At 40.1% G+C, this 17,519-nt stretch overlaps 1 protein-coding gene across 1 annotated transcript; it reads left to right on the plus strand.

The window, feature by feature from the left end:
• Nucleotides 1–5,818: 5,818 nt before the first annotated feature.
• Nucleotides 5,819–16,373, plus strand: LOC110526507 (tryptophan 5-hydroxylase 1). The gene is made up of 11 exons (XM_021607530.3): nucleotides 5,819–6,019; nucleotides 8,734–8,889; nucleotides 9,540–9,732; nucleotides 10,110–10,210; nucleotides 10,724–10,791; nucleotides 11,087–11,283; nucleotides 11,465–11,600; nucleotides 14,496–14,622; nucleotides 14,737–14,832; nucleotides 14,931–15,064; nucleotides 15,201–16,373. Exons 1-11 carry the CDS (start codon nucleotides 5,918–5,920, stop codon nucleotides 15,373–15,375), a joined length of 1,485 nt encoding a protein of 494 aa, XP_021463205.2. The 5' UTR covers nucleotides 5,819–5,917; the 3' UTR covers nucleotides 15,376–16,373.
• Nucleotides 16,374–17,519: the final 1,146 nt, after the last annotated feature.

Consider the following 17,519-nt stretch of genomic DNA (forward strand, 5'->3'; position numbering starts at 1 on the left):
TCAGTCATTCCAACATCAGTGACAAATATGGTCCACTTCAATTAGGTCCCTCTACGTATTTCCGAAGTTGGCTCATACCGCATATCTAGTGTCAACAGTCCTATAATTACACCATGTTCATGGAACAGTGATTTGCATGCTTATTGTGCAATCTGATTTAGATAGATGGCAAACATGTTTTTTTACACTAGAAGTATTTCTTAACCTTTGTTTGACACGAGTCTACTTCTTATATAAAGGTGACAGACAGGTGTTCAATGTTTATCAAATAGGTTTCAATGGAAACAGGAGGAGAATATAAGCTTCATTCTGGTTGCCACATGGGTGATAGATGCAGAGGCACAGGATGAAAAGCAGGTTTTCTGATAATCAGATGGGTGAGCATAGCTTTCCTCCCCCATAATAGAAGACTCTTCAAAAAGGGCTCTGACAAAAGACACTCTACTGCTGAAAGAGAGGTGCATACACTCAGTCTTTTTAATTAACATCTCCTCTACATGTGAAGTATACAAAAAACATTGACAATGTAGCACAAAGAACCTAGGACTATACCAAACAATTAATTATCATTTTCAAATCTTTGCATAGTAGGGTAAATGTACATATTTTTACCGAAGTCTGTTCCTATTATTCTATTTGTCAAGACAATATTTCCCAGCTTTAGTCAAGAACTATGTACTCTCCGGTATATGTATTTATTTGGACAGTGAAGCTAAAACGTTTAATTTGGCTATACACTCCAGCATTTTGGATTTGAGGTCAAATGTTTTATAAAGTATGAGGCGATAGCACAGAATGTCACATTTTATTTGTCGGTATTTTATATACAGTACATATCTGTTTTACCGTTTAGAAATGACAGCACTTTATGTCTCTAGTCCTTCCATTTGAAGGTGTCAGAAGTAATTGGACAAATTACCCTTTTAGTGTATTAAATGTAGTCAAATGTTTAGTATTTGGTCTCATTTTCCTAGCACACAATGACTCCATCAAGCTTGTGTCTACAAACTTGTTGGATACATTTGCAGTTTGTTTTGGTTGTGTTTCAGATTATTTTCTGCCCAATAGAAATTAGTGGTAAATAATGTAATACGTCATCTTGGAGTCACTTTTATTGTAAATAACAATATAATATGTTCTTGAACACTTCTATATTAATGTGGAAGCTACCATGATTACGGATAATCATGAATGCATCGTGAATGAATAATGATAGAAAGTTAGATGCACAAAGATCATGCCCACAAAACTTGATATTTGGTATGATATTTATCATTATTCATACCAAGCACACATCAAATTCCACAAAATCGACATTTTGCAATGGCCATCTCATCTCAATCTTGAAACCCATTAAAAACCTGTGGTTTGAATTGAATTGGGCAGTCCATTAGTGCAGACGAAAGATATCAGATATCTTTATGGATTCTGTATGGAGTAATCATCTAAGATCCCTCCCAATGTGTTCAACTCATAAAACAATTTATAAAAAAGGCTCAGGACAAGCTTGAGCTTTTCTGGAAAGTAATGTGAGAATGTCTGGTAAACTGAGGGTCAGTAAAGATGGGGGGGGGGGGGCTATTGTGTATCAAATGTTTCCCTTCAATAAAAACATCTGACAGATGAAAAGAGAGGTTTGAGCAACCAGTCAATAAACTGATATTTGAATACATGTTTCAATGTTTGGCAAAGATTCAAACAGACAAGTGTTTTAAACGTCTTCAGTGTGAAGGTCATGGTAGTCATGCAAGATTCTCTGACATGGTTACTCATGGCTCAGCATGGTTGTTGCCGATGTGGAAGAGATGAGGGAGACACAGATTAAGTAAATCTCATGCTGTGCAATAATCCTGCTCTCCAATCTCAATGCATCTCAAAAGGCTCATCCCTTCAAGGTGCTAAACCAGGACATCACAGTTGTCTGAAATCTGGGTCTTCTCAATGTCAACTCATAATGTCACTAAGCATTCATCACAAGGTTGTCTGTTGTACACAAAGACGTCAACGATTAAATATGATTGCACCCTGACCCATCATTGCATTGCCAATAAAGGAGTCAAAATAGGCCCTTATTTCAGTGGGCTTTATATTCTGATAGACAAACATGTTGAACCAAATTCAACTTGCAGTAATCTATCCAGTCCAGACAATGGTCCATGCAATTGAAAGACAAAATGAAACCTGATGCAAACCAATATGAGCGTAAATGAACTTGAATGAGGGGATAATGATGAATATGCTGTATTGCATTATACCAGATACTGATCATTAGACTGTATGAAGATGGTCCAGGCTCCATGGCTACTTTAGAGAACATGAATACACACAAGGCTTCATAGTTCTATTGGCTGGAGTGTAGAGGGACTGAGCTCCATAACTACATTAGACATCATAGTGATGGATCTGACTCCGAATTGTGAGTACGTATATTTGAATGGGCCAGGTCTCATATTGAGTTTCCCACAGACAGGATGAGATGATGTGAATGTGAATGTGGCTGCTGTTTCCTAAGGATAATCGACAGAAAAATATGCGCTCTGTACATTACAAAATATTTGTCAAATATGTCAGGCTGCTTAATGGTAAACCTATTGGCAACATGTGAAATTGTAAAATGGTTTTATTATATTGTTTTGCTAATAAAAAACGTGCAAGTGAGTTTGTCTTATGTGAGAACCTAATCAGCTAAACAGTATACAATAGTAGGATTCACAAAAATATTTCCTATAACTAGAATAATTTCCGGGATATTACTGGATTCCTGGCCTCCTTACTGCACCTTTCCCACCACAAACTGAAGAGAGGTCAAACCATATCCATCCCCTCAGATGATCTATACTAATAAGACTACACATGAAACCATATCTTCATTCCTAGATAGCCCCCTGCCTGTTCCTCGGGTATCTGTATCCCCTCACTCACAGAGGTCATAGACCTCTCATGTAACACACACACACACACACACACATATCCACCCAAATAGGGTGTAGCCTACAACTGTATACAGGCTACATTGCACAGAACACTTCACACAATCAGTATTTTACTATTTTCCACTAATCCGGTTAAAACTGTCTCTTTTCCAATTCAGTCGGAGGTAGAGGTGAATTGGGGCGCTGAGTAGCCTCTTTGCACATGGTCTAATTAGATGGGTATTTGAGACGCACAAAGCAGCGCGTGGTCAGTCTTGTTTACCGGCAGACATGGCTAGCCTACGTCAGTCTCTCAGTCTAGTGAGCGAGGAGTGGAGGTGGAGACAAAGACCAATAAAGCAGGAGCGGTTGCGTGAGAATGTCTGAATAAAAGATTAGTCATGTGTTGCATTTATTTTCCTAAAGGAAACCCTCATTATTTGCACTTTTAATGCAATTACTAACGGTGTGAGCTTGTAAACACAAGAATTGCTCATAACATCCACGTCATTATTACAATATGACCACTGTTCATTAACACATTTATGATGTTGCACCAAGCTCCCTTAGGAACATTAACGCCCCTGCTCCCTCAGGTTCGTCATACAGTAGTCAAACATGTGCAATTGGGTCCTGGAGTTTTTCAGGAAGTACAGTGCATTCGGACCCCTTGATTTTTTTCCACAATTTGTTACGTTACAGCCTTATTCTAAAATTTTTTTTTTTTTTTTTTTTTAATCCCGTCATTAATCTACACACAATACCCCATAATGACAATCCAAAAACAGGTTTTTAGAGAATATTTTTTTAAATTAAATATAAAACAGAAATATTATGTTTACATAAGTATTCAGACCCTTCACTCAGTACTTTGTTGAAGCACCTTTGACAGCGATTACAGCCTCGAGTCTTCTTGGGTATAGCGCTGTAAGCTTGGCACACCTGTATTTTGGGATTTTCTTCCATTTCTCTCTGCAGATCCTTTCAAGCTCTGTCAGGTTGGATGGAGAGTGTTTCTGCACAGCTATCTTCAGGTTTTTCCAGAGATGTTCGATCGGGTTCAAGTCCAAGCTCTGGCTGGGCCACTCAAGGACATTCAGAGACTTGTCTCGAAGCCACTCCTGCGTTGTCTTCGCTGTGTGATTAGGGTCATTTTCCTGTTGGAAGGTGAGCTTTCGCCCCAGTCTGAGGTCCATCAAGGATCTCTCTGTACTTTGCTTCGCTCATCTTTGCCTTGATCCTGACTAGTCTCCCAGTCCCAGCCGCTAAAAAACATCACAACAATATGATGCTACCACCACCATGCTTCACCGTAGGGATGGTGCTAGGTTTCCTCCAGATGTGACGCTTGGCATTCTGGCCAAAGAGTTCAATCATGGTTTCATCAGACCAGAGAATCTTGTTTCTCATGATTTTAGCAAACTCCAAGCGGGCTGGCAAGAGTCTTTTCCTGAGGAGTAGTTTCTGTCTAGCCACTCTATCATAAAGGCCTGATTGGTGGAGGGCTGCAGAGATGGTTGTCTTTCTGGAAGGTTCTCCCATTTCCACAGAGGAACTCTAGTGCTCTGTCATAGTGACCATCGGGTTCTTGGTCACCTCCCTGGCCAAGGCCCTTCTCCCCTGATTGCTCAGTTTGGCCCACTCTAGGAAGGGTCTTGGTGGTTCCAAACTTCTTCCATTTAAGAATTATGTAGGCCACTGTGTTCTTGGGGACCTTCAATGCTGCAGACATTTTTTTGAACGCTTCTCCAGAACTGTGCATCGACACAATCCTGTCTCGGCGCTCTACAGACAATTCCTTCCACCTCATGGCTTGGTTTTTGCTTTGACATGCACTGTCAATTGTGGCACCTTACAAGTGTGTGCCTTTCCAAATCATGTCCAATCAATTGAATTTACCACAAGTGGACTCCAATAAAGTTGTAGAAACAGCTCAAGGATGATCAATGGAAACAGGATGCAGCTGAAACAGGATGCAAATGAGTTACATTTCAAGTCTCATAGCAAAGGGTCTGAATACTTATGTAAATAAAGTATTTATTTTTTTATAAATGTGCAACAATTTCCAAAAACCTGTTTTCACTTTGTCATTCTGGGGTATTGTGTGTAGATTGCCGAGGATTTTTTAAAAATTGAATACATTTTAGAATTAGACTGTAAAGTAACAAAATGTGGAAAAAGTCAAGGGGTCTGAATACTTTCCAAAGGCACTGTATAGGCCTAGACTACGATTGGAAGCGGGGCAGGAGTATCTGTCACCACTATTTAATATACTCTTAGTTAAATTCAGGTTTGGTATTTTCTGCGGTCTTTACTCAACAGGTGTCTTTCAAAACGTTCTCTAACCCCACTCAAAAGAGAACACGAGGAAGACTACAATGACTAATTGTATACCAAACAAATGTGAAAATGTCAAGGTCTACAACAGGTCACGTTTTGTGTGTGCTGTATAGATAGATCTCTTATTTTGGAAGCCGCAGAACCGTCCAGATGGGGGAAACTGTCCATTATGCTGTGGTGCTGAACTTTTTATAGGGATGAGTAGTTGGGATTGTGTTTTTTTTAAATGTAGTTTATGTACAGTATATGATATGACATCGATATGAAAACCTTTAGACCTGGGATGTTTTGCTGTTGTTGTAGGCTGTATGATAGGCTTACATTTCCCTCATGGCAATTAGCCAGCAGTCACAACTACACCAACAGTACCTCATTATTAAAGTCTACTGATTCCCTTCGTGAAAGTGAATATTTTGTAATCATCAGTGTGTGACATTAATGTGAGATTAGTTGTATAACCATTACCATGTTACATTTAGGCATATAGTTGTGATACTCCTCCCCCCACCCCATCCCCACCCCCTCCTTCCACTCAGTGTTCATAAATACTGAGGTGCCTTGTGCTTTGAGTGAGAGGTATATAGGTATATCATAGCAGATACAGCAGCAGTCAGTGGACTGCCTTACTTATTCTCACTAAAACATATCAATCAAAGGACTTTGACATGTATTCAAACAAGATTGACGGGCCGCGCAGAGGAAGGTCTTTCGACTCTATGAGTTCTTCATTGCACACTTGTTACGAGGAAAAGCAACTGAATAATGAGGTAAATTAAATGTATATTGTAAGTAAATAATAACTGGCTAAACTAAACGAAATTATTTTCCATGGAACAATACAAATGAACAGTCATTTTACGTTGAATTGTCTTTGATTGAATAAGCTTTTGGCAAAGGCTTGAATAATCAAACATTATGCATTTTACTTTCGACTTCAATTATCAGACATAAATGATTTACTTTTGTTGCGCCAATCTGTAATCTTACCCTCCACTTCATTAGTTAATTTATTTTCTGTTCATATCAGAGTTTTCCTCTCCATTCTGGTTAGGTTTAGCTAGCTCTCTTATGTGTGCCATAAACCACCTAAATCTGGAGACAAATGAGATGCGTAGCCTACGTCATACAATAAGGAGGTCATTGCAAGATACATTATAGTAAAGTGAAATAAAGGTGCACGCAGTCATAACTTTTCAGAACGCTTACACCGCAGATCTTCGCAGACTTCGCAGACATAAAATAAGTTATTTGTCTGTGTTCACTACGAGCCACTGCATCTTGATTTAGGCAAATTATTGAGATATTAACTAAAACCACGCAAGTAATTGATAAGACTGTGCACGTTTGTGTACAACATGTTGATTTTAATTGTATTTCCTGTCAATAAATGTACATTTAATTTAGATGAATTAGCCTATTCCAAAAATAGTTATAATATTCTGATGATTGACATAGACTGGCCCCAAAAGACATTTGGCATCAACTGAAATGAACCCGACAAAATCAACAATTTGAACACCTAAAGATGATAAGAGAATACGTCCAGGATATGTTCCCTTGATGGATTTATTGCTGCGCTGAAAGTAGCCATCTATAATCCCGGGTTGGATTTGGATTGGAGAGCGCTATCATTCGTCACCAAATGCGATTACTGCTGCAGATCTCTTTACAATGAGACAGACACAACTCAGCATTGCCAAAATACATTTTGCCTACGGAAAAAAAATCGACAGTTTAACGCTTCCAATCTATAGGCTAATTAAGTGTGTGGTATTTAGACCTAACGATATCAGTCTAAATTATGATATTATTTTGTCCCTATACTTTATTTTCAGTCACAGTTTTAAAGTTAATTTTGAATGCAGCCAAGTGTAGTCGCTGTCCAGTGCTGAAATCTCGAAGTAGCCTGATTAGGTGGGGTATTCAGTTTGCGTTCAGCTGCAGTGAATACTGTGATTGTTTACGCTTAACCCTCCTGTTGAGTTCGTTTCATGTTAATTAATTATGTGTTCCTGGTCCAAAATGACCGCCCCATTATATCTGATTATAAATTCACAATAATACATATTATCACCTAATGTTGTGTTAGATGTTTTTTAAATTTATGGCCTGTAGGCCTCATTGACCTGAGCTCATACAACTCGTTTTTGAGTAATAAAAACATAATGTATGGATTATTTTGACTATAACAAATACTCAGATTAAACATATTGTGCTATTTATCACAGACTACTTTGTGTCAAAGTTTAACAAGGACATTTGTTTTGAAACCATTTCACATTTTTAAATAGTGACAGGATTTCATGTCATCAACCTGGGATATGGCGTATCTCGTTGGCCCTGGGGTCATCCTGATAACATTTTCAGCCGACCTCTCCTCTCTGGTGGAGATGAAGACCACGACAAATTCCCATTATTTGACCGGAATGTAATAACAACCTCAACAGGGCCCTCTTCCTCATCACTGGGTTGTTCCACATCGGTTGTCTCTTGGTCTGGATCATATTCTGTGTTGTCTTCAACTTCTGACACTTTCTCCTCTAATGTATCTTCACTGTCAATTTCCTGGCCTCTCTCCTCCTTACCAGTGTCATGATCAAAGATATGATCAAGAGCCTCACATACAGTATATCGTTTGGCCATTGTGCTGCCACAGAATGAATTGTGAGCAAGGCCTCAAAAAAGATTGATATACCAGAGCTGCGAGAAAAGTTAAAGATTATTACTGAAACAATGTTGCGATTGTTTGTGAGAATGCCAACAGGTGTGGTTGCTGTGGGGGAAATATTCTATTCCCGTGGGGGTTGCCATGGAAGCCAAGAAGGGGAGTGAGGTGTGTGTGTGTGTGTGGTGGTCTGGGAGAGGAATTGTGTCCATCTGATGAATGGGCATGTGCCTGAACAAAATGGTATACACTAATTGTAATCTCACACCCATTCATTACTAATGGGAACGCCACAGGTGTACAAAAGTTGAATAAAACACCCAAAATGTCAGGAAAATTATCAAAATGTATTTTGTGTGTTCAGATGTGCTGTGTGGACGAAGTCATGGAACCTTATGACAATCAGATTAAATTAACTACATTTTTCAGAGACAAAACTTGAAAATCGGTCCAATTCGACCGGAACACAGCAGGAGGGTTAATTTACACTTTGGTGAGCTTTGGTTGTGTAAATACATTGTTTGATTTAGTTGCCCTTTCTTTGTGAGGCTAGCAAACTCTTGTTCAAATACAGCTCTTAGCACAGGATATTGAACAAATCCGTAGGCCTATCAGTCCATCTAAAACGCAGCTTGCCCTTTCAAACAAATTGTCGTCGGAGGTGATGTGCATTTCTAAAACAATTAACTTCATTTTCAGCCTTGATAAATGGTGTATCATAGCTCAAAACACTGCCAAATCCTTACTTTCCACAAATAGGCCTTGCCAGCTCCGAGGTTTGTTTTTCATTAATATTTTCACTCGCTTTCCCAACAGATGAAAAAGTGTACCTTCAGCAAGATTGACGAGAACAAGGACAACAAGAGTTCATCTTGGGAGAATGGTCGCTCTTTAGAAAAGGGTCGCACGGCCATCGCCTTTTCCCTCAAGAATGAAGTTGGCGGGCTCGTTAAGGCGCTAAAACTTTTTCAAGTAAGGTTGAATATTTTAAAGTAGGCTATCACATACCAAATGGGTGATGGTAGACACCAGTGTTGGGAAGTAGTGAACTACATGTAGTTCAACTAGTAATTTAACTACAATTTGCAGTAGTTTGGTGTTAGTTGAACTCAATTCAAATCTTGATAGTGTTTTCATTACTTAATAACTTTTTGGGGGGCATGTAGCGGTGAAGCTAAGTACCGGGACAACAGACTACTTTTTTGTTGCAAAAATAAAATATGTGTGAAATAGGCAATAATTTCCTTTCTTTTTTCAGCATTGGACTTGCCTAATTCTCACTTGATACATAGGCTAAATTACACATTCTGTTAACATCTGACTCCAAAGTGATCTATTCTTGCAACTTGTAGTCTATGACATTTCAGATTTAGATATGATAATTTATCAAGAAGTAGTTTGGATGTAGTTAACACATTTTTCTAAGTAACTTTAGTTAATTGAACTATATTTTCTTACGGGTAGCTTTAGTGTGGCTTAATTAACTCCCTCCAGTGTGAAGTAATTGGTAGCTTTGTAAACTATTTTTTCAGAGTAACTTCCCCAACACTGGTAGAGACATTATCATGTACATCAGATACATGACATAACTTTAAATGTCTTGTTATTATAATCATCACCAGGAGAACCACGTCAACCTTGTTCACATCGAGTCCCGAAAATCGAGGCGGCGCGGCTCAGAATTTGAGATCTTTGTTGACTGTGACAGTGGCCACGAGCAACTCAAGGAGCTCACTGAGCTGCTACGAAAGCACGCCGCCAACGTAGTTGATATGGACCATGATCAACCTGACAATTCCAGCCTGCCTGAAGAAGGTAGGCCCAGCTGCTACTTTTGAAATAATTTCAGTCCCTAAAGTCTAGACACGTAGGCTTATTATCTATTACCAGACTAATTACCTCGGCATGTAGCGAAAGAGAGACTTTCAGATTGTTGTACGAGGTTACTGAAGGGTCAGTGCTATCCGGAATCCTTGGGACATCCCTACCCCACACCCTAACCTCAACCCCTACCCTTACCCGAACCATAATCATATCCCTTACCTATCCATAACCCTAACCCTTACCTTAACCATTTTAAATGTAAACTTCAGTGAGGTAGGGATGTCCCAAGGATCCCAAATAGCCCCAGACATGACTCAAATCTAGTGTAGAGGCCATCCCAGATCATCCCATGTTTTTTTTTGTTTCAGACACTGAAGATATTCCCTGGTTCCCAAAGAAAATCTCAGACCTGGACATGTGTGCTAACCGTGTCTTGATGTATGGCTTAGACCTGGATGCTGATCACCCAGTAGGCATACCTTCTAATATGCTCTGGTCAATGACTTTACATTCTAGTTGCAAGCCTGTCTGACCATAGATATCCTATAATTCTTTTTAAATAAAAATGTTTAATGAGTGTGGCAGTCACACTCCTTTTGTAATTTTTGAAGAGACAGAATAGTGTTGGAAAGACAGAGGGAGTCAACGGGCAGTGGGCCTGATTTGAATCCATGCTGACTCTGGTATACATGTGTGCCAGGGTCAGCGGCTTAGACCGCTAGACCACAAGATATCCAATAATTCATAATATAGGATCTTTATGTCTCAGACTCTCACTGACCTACTGAAACAGGAGGCAAACCTGTGACAATGGTACAACTATCAAAGCCAGTTAGAACTACACTGACTGTATTAGAGTGGCAGATGGAGGATTAGACTAATACTTCTATTGTGAGAAGCGGCACACTTACGGAATAGCCACTCAGTAAGTCAGTGCATGAGTTGCTGTCACACCTCAATTACTTATCTTTTCTGTCTGCAGGGCTTCAAGGACAACGTCTACCGCAAAAGAAGGAAACACTTTGCTGATCTTGCCATGAGCTACAAACAGTAGGTCATATTATCATGCTATGTGAGATCTGATTTAGAAAGCTATGATGCTATGTGTATTTAATACTTTAATGTCCTAATGCACACAGGTATAGCTAGACATTTCTACTGTATTTTTAAAAAAAGTAACCTTTATTCAACTAGGCTAGTCAGTTAAGAACAAATTCTTATTTACAATGACGGCCTAGGAACAGTGGGTTCACTTCCTTGTTCAGGGGCAGAACAACACATTTTTCATTGTGGTGCTACTCTCTTTCATTATATTTCTGTTTCTCTCTTTCTCCCTCTCTTTTAGTGGGGATCCAATTCCGCATATCGAGTTCACAGAGGAGGAGGTGAAGACCTGGGGTGTGGTTTATCGGGAGCTAAATAAGCTGTATCCAACCCATGCTTGCCGGGAGTACCTGAAGAACCTGCCACTGCTCTCCAAGCACTGTGACTGCAGGGAGGACAACATCCCCCAGCTGGAAGATGTGTCACACTTCCTCAGAGGTGAGACAGGCAGAGTCTGCCGCTGTACATGACACCACACAGTCTCATTCAGTCTGATGCTTATCAGCATAATGAAGGCTATTGTAAAATGAAAAGTGTGGATTTAGGGGTATCAAATTAGATGTTGCTGAATGTGTCGTGGCCTTTTACTTGAGAAAAACGTATGTGTGTGTTTCATCAGAGCGCACAGGCTTTATCATTCGGCCCGTGGCAGGTTACCTCTCCCCACGAGACTTTCTGGCAGGTTTGGCTTTCCGGGTTTTCCACTGCACTCAGTATGTTCGCCACAGCTCTGACCCTCTCTACACACCTGAGCCGTAAGTACCCCTTGACACATGTTACATTAATAAGGATAAGTTAGTCTAGGCAAATGTTAATTTACTTTCATTGTTGAACATAAATCCATCTGATGTTGAGTATGCCAGTGTGATGTTCATAGTCACATACTGTAAACATAGCAGTACGTCACCATACCAAAAACCATCATAGAGGAACATAGAGTATCATTCCATACAAAGAGCCTGTATTTGATTGAACAAGCCTGGCCTGTCACACCCCTAAGCAAACTTAACTCTTCCGGCTGATTGCAACTCAAAAGGGCATTTTCCACAGCTACAGTCCAGCATGAGATAGGTACTCAAAGGTGCTTCTGCATACATAATCATTCAAATCAAATCAAATCAAATTGTATTGGTTACATACACATGGTTAGCAGACGTTATTGTGAGTGTAGCGAAATGCTTGTGTTTCTAGTTCTGGCAGTGCAGCAATGTCTAACAAGTAATATCTAACAATTTCACAACAACTACCTAATGGAATAAGGAATGGAATGGAATAAGAATATATAAATATATGGATGAGCAATGACAGAGCGGCATAGGCTAAGACGCAATAGATCGTATAGAATACAGTATATACAGTTGAAGTCGGAAGTTTACATACACTTAGGTTGGAGTCATCGAAACTCGTTTTTTAACCACTCCACAAATTTCTTGTTAACAAACTATAGTTTCGGCATGTCGGTTAGGACATCTACTTCATGCATGACACAAGTCATTTTTCCAACAATTGTTTACAGACAGATTATTTCACTTATAATTCACTGTATCTCAATTCCAGTGGGTCAGAAGTTTACATACACTAAGTTGACTGTGCCTTTAAAGAGCTTGTAAAATTCCAGAAAATTATGTAATGGCTTTAGAAGCGTCTGATAGGCTAATTTACATCATTTGAGTCAATTGGAGGTGTACCTGTGGATGTATTTAAAGGCCTACCTTCAAGCTCAGTGCCTCTTTGCTTGACATCATGGGAAAATCAAAATAAATCAGTCAAGACCTTCACACTGTAGACCTCCAGAAGTCTGGTTCATACTTTGGAGCAATTTCCAAACGCCTGAAGGTACCACGTTCATCTGTACAAACAATATTACACAAGTATAAACACCATAGGACCACGCAGCTGTCATACCGCTCAGGAAGGAGACACGTTCTGTCTCCTAGAGATGAATGTACTTTGGTGCGAAAACTGCAAATCAATCCCAGAACAACAGCAAAGGACCTTGTGAAGATGCTGGAGGAAACAGGTACAAAAGTATCTATATCCACAGTAAAACAAGTTCTATATCGACATAACCTGAAAGGCCACTAGGCAAAAAGAAGCCACTGCTCCAAAACCGCCATAAAAAAGCCAGACTACGGTTTGCAACTGCACGTGTGGACAAAGATCGTACTTAATGGAGAAATGTCCTCTGGTCTGATGAAACAAAAATAGAACTGTTTGGCCATAATGATCATTGTTATGTTTGGAGGAAAAAGGGGAAGGCTTGCAAGCCGAAGAACACCATCACAACCGTAACGCACGGGAATGGCAGCATCATGTTGTGGGGGTGCTTTGCTGCACTTCACAAAATAGATGGCATCATGAGGGAGGAAAATGATATGGATATATTGAAGCAATGACCCCAAGCATACTTCCAAAGTTGTGGCAAAATGGCTTAAGGACAACAAAGTCAAGGTATTGGAGTGGCCATCACAAAGCCCTGACCTCAATCATATAGACATTGTGTGGGCCGAACTGAAAAAGCGTATGCGAGCAAGGAGGCCTACTAACCTGACTCAGTTACACCAGCTCTGTCAAGAGGAATGGGCCAAAATTCACCGAACTTATTGTGGGAAGCTTGTGGAAGGCTACCCAAAAAGTTTGATCCAAGTTAAACAATTTAAAGGCAATGCTATCCAACTACTAATTGAGTGTATGTAAACTTCTGACCCACTGGGAATGTGATGAAAGAAATAGAAGTTGAAATAAATAATTCTCTCTACTATTATGCTCACATTTCACATTCTTAAAATAAAGTGGTGATCCTAACTGACCTAAGACAGGGAATTTTTACTTGGATTAAATGTCAGGAATTGTGAAAAACTGAGTTGAAATGTATTTGGCTAAGGTGTATGTAAACTTCCGACTTCATCTGTACATATGAGAAGAGTAATGCAAGATATGTAAACATTATTCAAGTGGTATTATTAAAGTGATTGGCGTTCCATTTATTAAAGTGGCCAATGATTTCAAGTCTATGTAGGCAGCAGCCTCTCTGTGCTAGTGATGTTTAACAGACTGATGGCCTTGAGATAAAAGCTGTTTTTCAGTCTCTCAGTCCCAGCTTTGATGCACCTGTACTGACCTCACCTTCTGGATGATAGCGGGGTAAACAGGCAGTGGCTCGGGTGGTTGTTGTCCTTGATGATCTTTTTAGCCTTCCTGTGACATCGGGCAGGTAGTTTGCCCCTGGTGATGCGTTGTGCAGACCGCACCAGCCTCTGGAGAGCCCTGCGGTTGTGGGCGGTGCAGTTGCTGTACCAGGCAGTGATACAGCCTGACAGAATGCTCTCAATTGTGCATCTGTAAACACTTTGGAGTGTGTTAGGTGACAAGCAACATTTCTTAAGCCTCCTGAGGTTGAACAGGTGCTGTTGCGCTTTCTTCACCACACTGTCTGTGTGGGTAGACAATTTCAGTTTGTCAATGATGTGTACGCCGAGGAACTTAAAACTTCCCCACTACTGTCCCCTTGATGTGGATAGGGGGGTTGATTGTTTCAAAAATCTAATGGAAGAACACTTGGTTACACTGTCACAAAGATGCACATGTCTGCCCATTGGCTTAACAATCAACATACTGAATGTATGTGTGTGTTTATGTGTGCATTACAGAGACACATGTCATGAGCTGTTGGGTCATGTCCCTCTGCTGGCAGAGCCTAGTTTTGCCCAGTTCTCCCAGGAGATAGGTCTGGCTTCTCTGGGGGCCTCAGATGAGTCTGTCCAGACGCTGGCCACCGTAAGTGCTGTTTCCATTATAACAATATCCAAACACTGTGCTTGAATTGAACTGTTTTTCTTGTCTAACTGATATATTCAAACGTTCTTGGCTTTTTGTGTTTTTGTTTTGCAGTGTTACTTTTTCACAGTAGAGTTTGGCCTGTGTAAACAGGAGGGAAAGATGAGAGCCTACGGCGCAGGACTTCTCTCCTCTATCAGTGAGCTGAAGGTAAAAGTATTTCATATTCATTTTAATATTCAAACACCATTTAAAGTGTAAAAACACCATCTGATGCAAAGGAAAAATATTTTTTTCCCCTCATACAGCATGCACTCTCCGGCAATGCAAAGATCATGCCCTTTGACCCCAAGGTCACCTGCAAGCAGGAGTGCATTATCACGACATTCCAAGACGTCTACTTTGTGTCAGAGAGCTTTGAAGAGGCCAAAGTCAAGATGAGGTAAGTCAATTGTGACCTTACATTCCTGGCTGTTCTGTGGGAAGATAAACTGTTACTGGGCTAATAAACTATTATTTTATCTTTCCAAACCTTGGCTGTGTTATGTTTTCGTCATCATCTGTTCTTATGCACACAGGGAGTTTGCCAAAACCATCAAGCGTCCGTTTACAGTGAGGTACAACCCGTACACCCACAGTGTGGACGTGCTGAAGGACACATCCAGTATCAACAGCATGGTGGAGGATCTGAGACATGAACTAGACATCGTGGCCGACGCCCTACAGCGCCTTAACAAACACTATGCTGTCTGACCAGCCTGCCTGGCCCTCATACTTGCAAGGGTTGCAAAATTCTGCTAACTTTCCCAACATTTCCAGGTAGTCCAGAAATCCCGGTTGGACAGAATCAGGAGGAAACAAGCAAGAAATATGATATCCTCCAACCAGTATTTTTGGAAAACATGGGAATTTTCAGAAATGTTGCAACCATATACCTGACACAGCCCTGTACAGCTGTCTGTGGTTGTCTACCACCTGATCCTTACCAAGCAGCTCGCTGCTTTAATCCTACTCACTGATATCCCCAAACAGCCTTTTACCTACAAAATAAATAACTCTTAAAATTCAAATGTTATATTAACTTTATTAAATTATTAACCAGTAGTTTACTTTAAAAGTCAATACATTTTTGGGTTTGTCATGTGAATAATAATATTGACTAAGGATGATTAGAATGTGACCGAAACGGACCTTTCCTTGGCTCTTGCTTATAATTACTGATATTCTCTTGTTTTTTATATGCAGTATTTATTTTATTTTGAAGGTTCTATCTTAATGCAACAGTAGTCTTATAGATATTGTATTGTACTCTATTGGCATGAACCGTTTCAATAAATTTGTGAATGTGCTAGTGTGGATGTAAAGTTACATGCTTGCGTGTATAGTGAGTGACAGTCTATACATGTATTATCACATTGCACAAAGCATAAGGATGTGGTAGTATTATATGATTGTGTGTGTGTGTGTGTGCGTGTACCTTATCGACCTTCTGCTGCTACTACTGTTGACCTCCAGTTGTCTATTTATCATAAGATGTTCAAGGAAGGAATTTATGTGCATGTATCAGTGTTTGGAAGATGACATGAATGTACTTCTATTGAAAATCTTTAATTTGTGTAAAAAGATCCCTGGTAAACCAATCCTTGCATTGGGAAGTGGTTGTCTGCATTCTGGGCTTTGAGCTATGGGGAAATATTTACAGTAGTTTCTTTGTTCTGTTTTTCTCTCATTAAATGTACTCCATGTTCACATACTGTGTTATACTATGTGCTATGATTGCTAATAATTACTCATCATTATCATTAACATTTCCTTAGAGAACACATAAAAAGCTAGCCACATCCAGGAGGATATATATAAAAGCAACATGTTTCATGAGCTGAAATAAAATATCCCATAAATGTTCCATACACACAAAGTTTATTTCTCAATTTTGTGCACAAATTTGTTTACATCCCTTTTAGTGACCATTTTTCACTGGTGAGGACATTTTTCATGTCCTCACCAGGGTCTTGACCTGATTGCAGTTTTGCATCAGAACTGACTTCAGTGGGCAAATGCTCACCTTCGATGGCCACTGGCATGCTGGAGAAGTGTATTCTTCACGGATGAATCCCGATTTCAACTGTACCTGGCAGATGGAAGATAGTGTGTGTGGCGTCATGTGGGTGAGTGGTTTGCCGATGTCAATGTTGTGAACAGAGTACCCCATGGTGGTGGTGGGGTTATGGTATGGGCAGGCATAAGCTACGGACAACGAACACAACTGCATTTTCTCGATGGCAATTTCAATTCACAGAGATACTGTGACGAAATCCTAAGGCCCATTGTCGTGCCATTCATCCGCCGCCACCACCTCATGTTTCAGCATGATAATGCACAGCCCCATGTCGCAAAGATCTGTACACAATTCCTGGAATCTGAAAATGTCCCAGTTCTTCCATGGCCTGCATACTCACCAGGCATGTCACTCATTGAGCATTGATGCTCTGGATTGACGTGTACGACATCGTGTTCCAGTTCCCGCCAATATCCAGCAACTTCGCACAGCCATTGAAGATGTGTGGGACAACATTCCACAGGCCACAAGCAGCAGCCTGATCAACTCTATGCAAAGGACATGTGTCGCGCTGCATGAGGCAAATGGTGGTCACACCAGAAACTGACTGGTTTTCTTAACCACGCCCCTCCCTTTTTCAAGGTATATGTGACCAACAGATACACATCTGTATTCTCAGTCATGTGAAATCCATAGATTAGGGCCTAATTTATTTATTTCAATTGACTGATTTCCTTATATGAACTGTAGCTCAGTAAAATTATTGAAATTGTTGAATGTTGCGTTTATATTTTTGTTCAGTATAACTACCTTAAAAGTAAGCTAAAAAATGCCTCAA

The sequence above is a fragment of the Oncorhynchus mykiss genome, chromosome 6 (assembly GCF_057628025.1).
Source record: "Oncorhynchus mykiss isolate SJ-2025 chromosome 6, ASM5762802v1, whole genome shotgun sequence".
Classification (NCBI taxonomy): domain Eukaryota; kingdom Metazoa; phylum Chordata; class Actinopteri; order Salmoniformes; family Salmonidae; genus Oncorhynchus; species Oncorhynchus mykiss.

Coding starts and splice junctions, on each gene's coding strand:
- LOC110526507 (XM_021607530.3), top strand. CDS start 5,918: ATGTATTCAAACAAGATTGACGGGCCGCGCAGAGGAAGGTCTTTCGAC. Junction 14,833..14,930: donor CCTCTATCAGTGAGCTGAAG/GTAAAAGTATTT, acceptor CCCCTCATACAG/CATGCACTCTCCGGCAATGC. Junction 15,065..15,200: donor GAGGCCAAAGTCAAGATGAG/GTAAGTCAATTG, acceptor TTATGCACACAG/GGAGTTTGCCAAAACCATCA.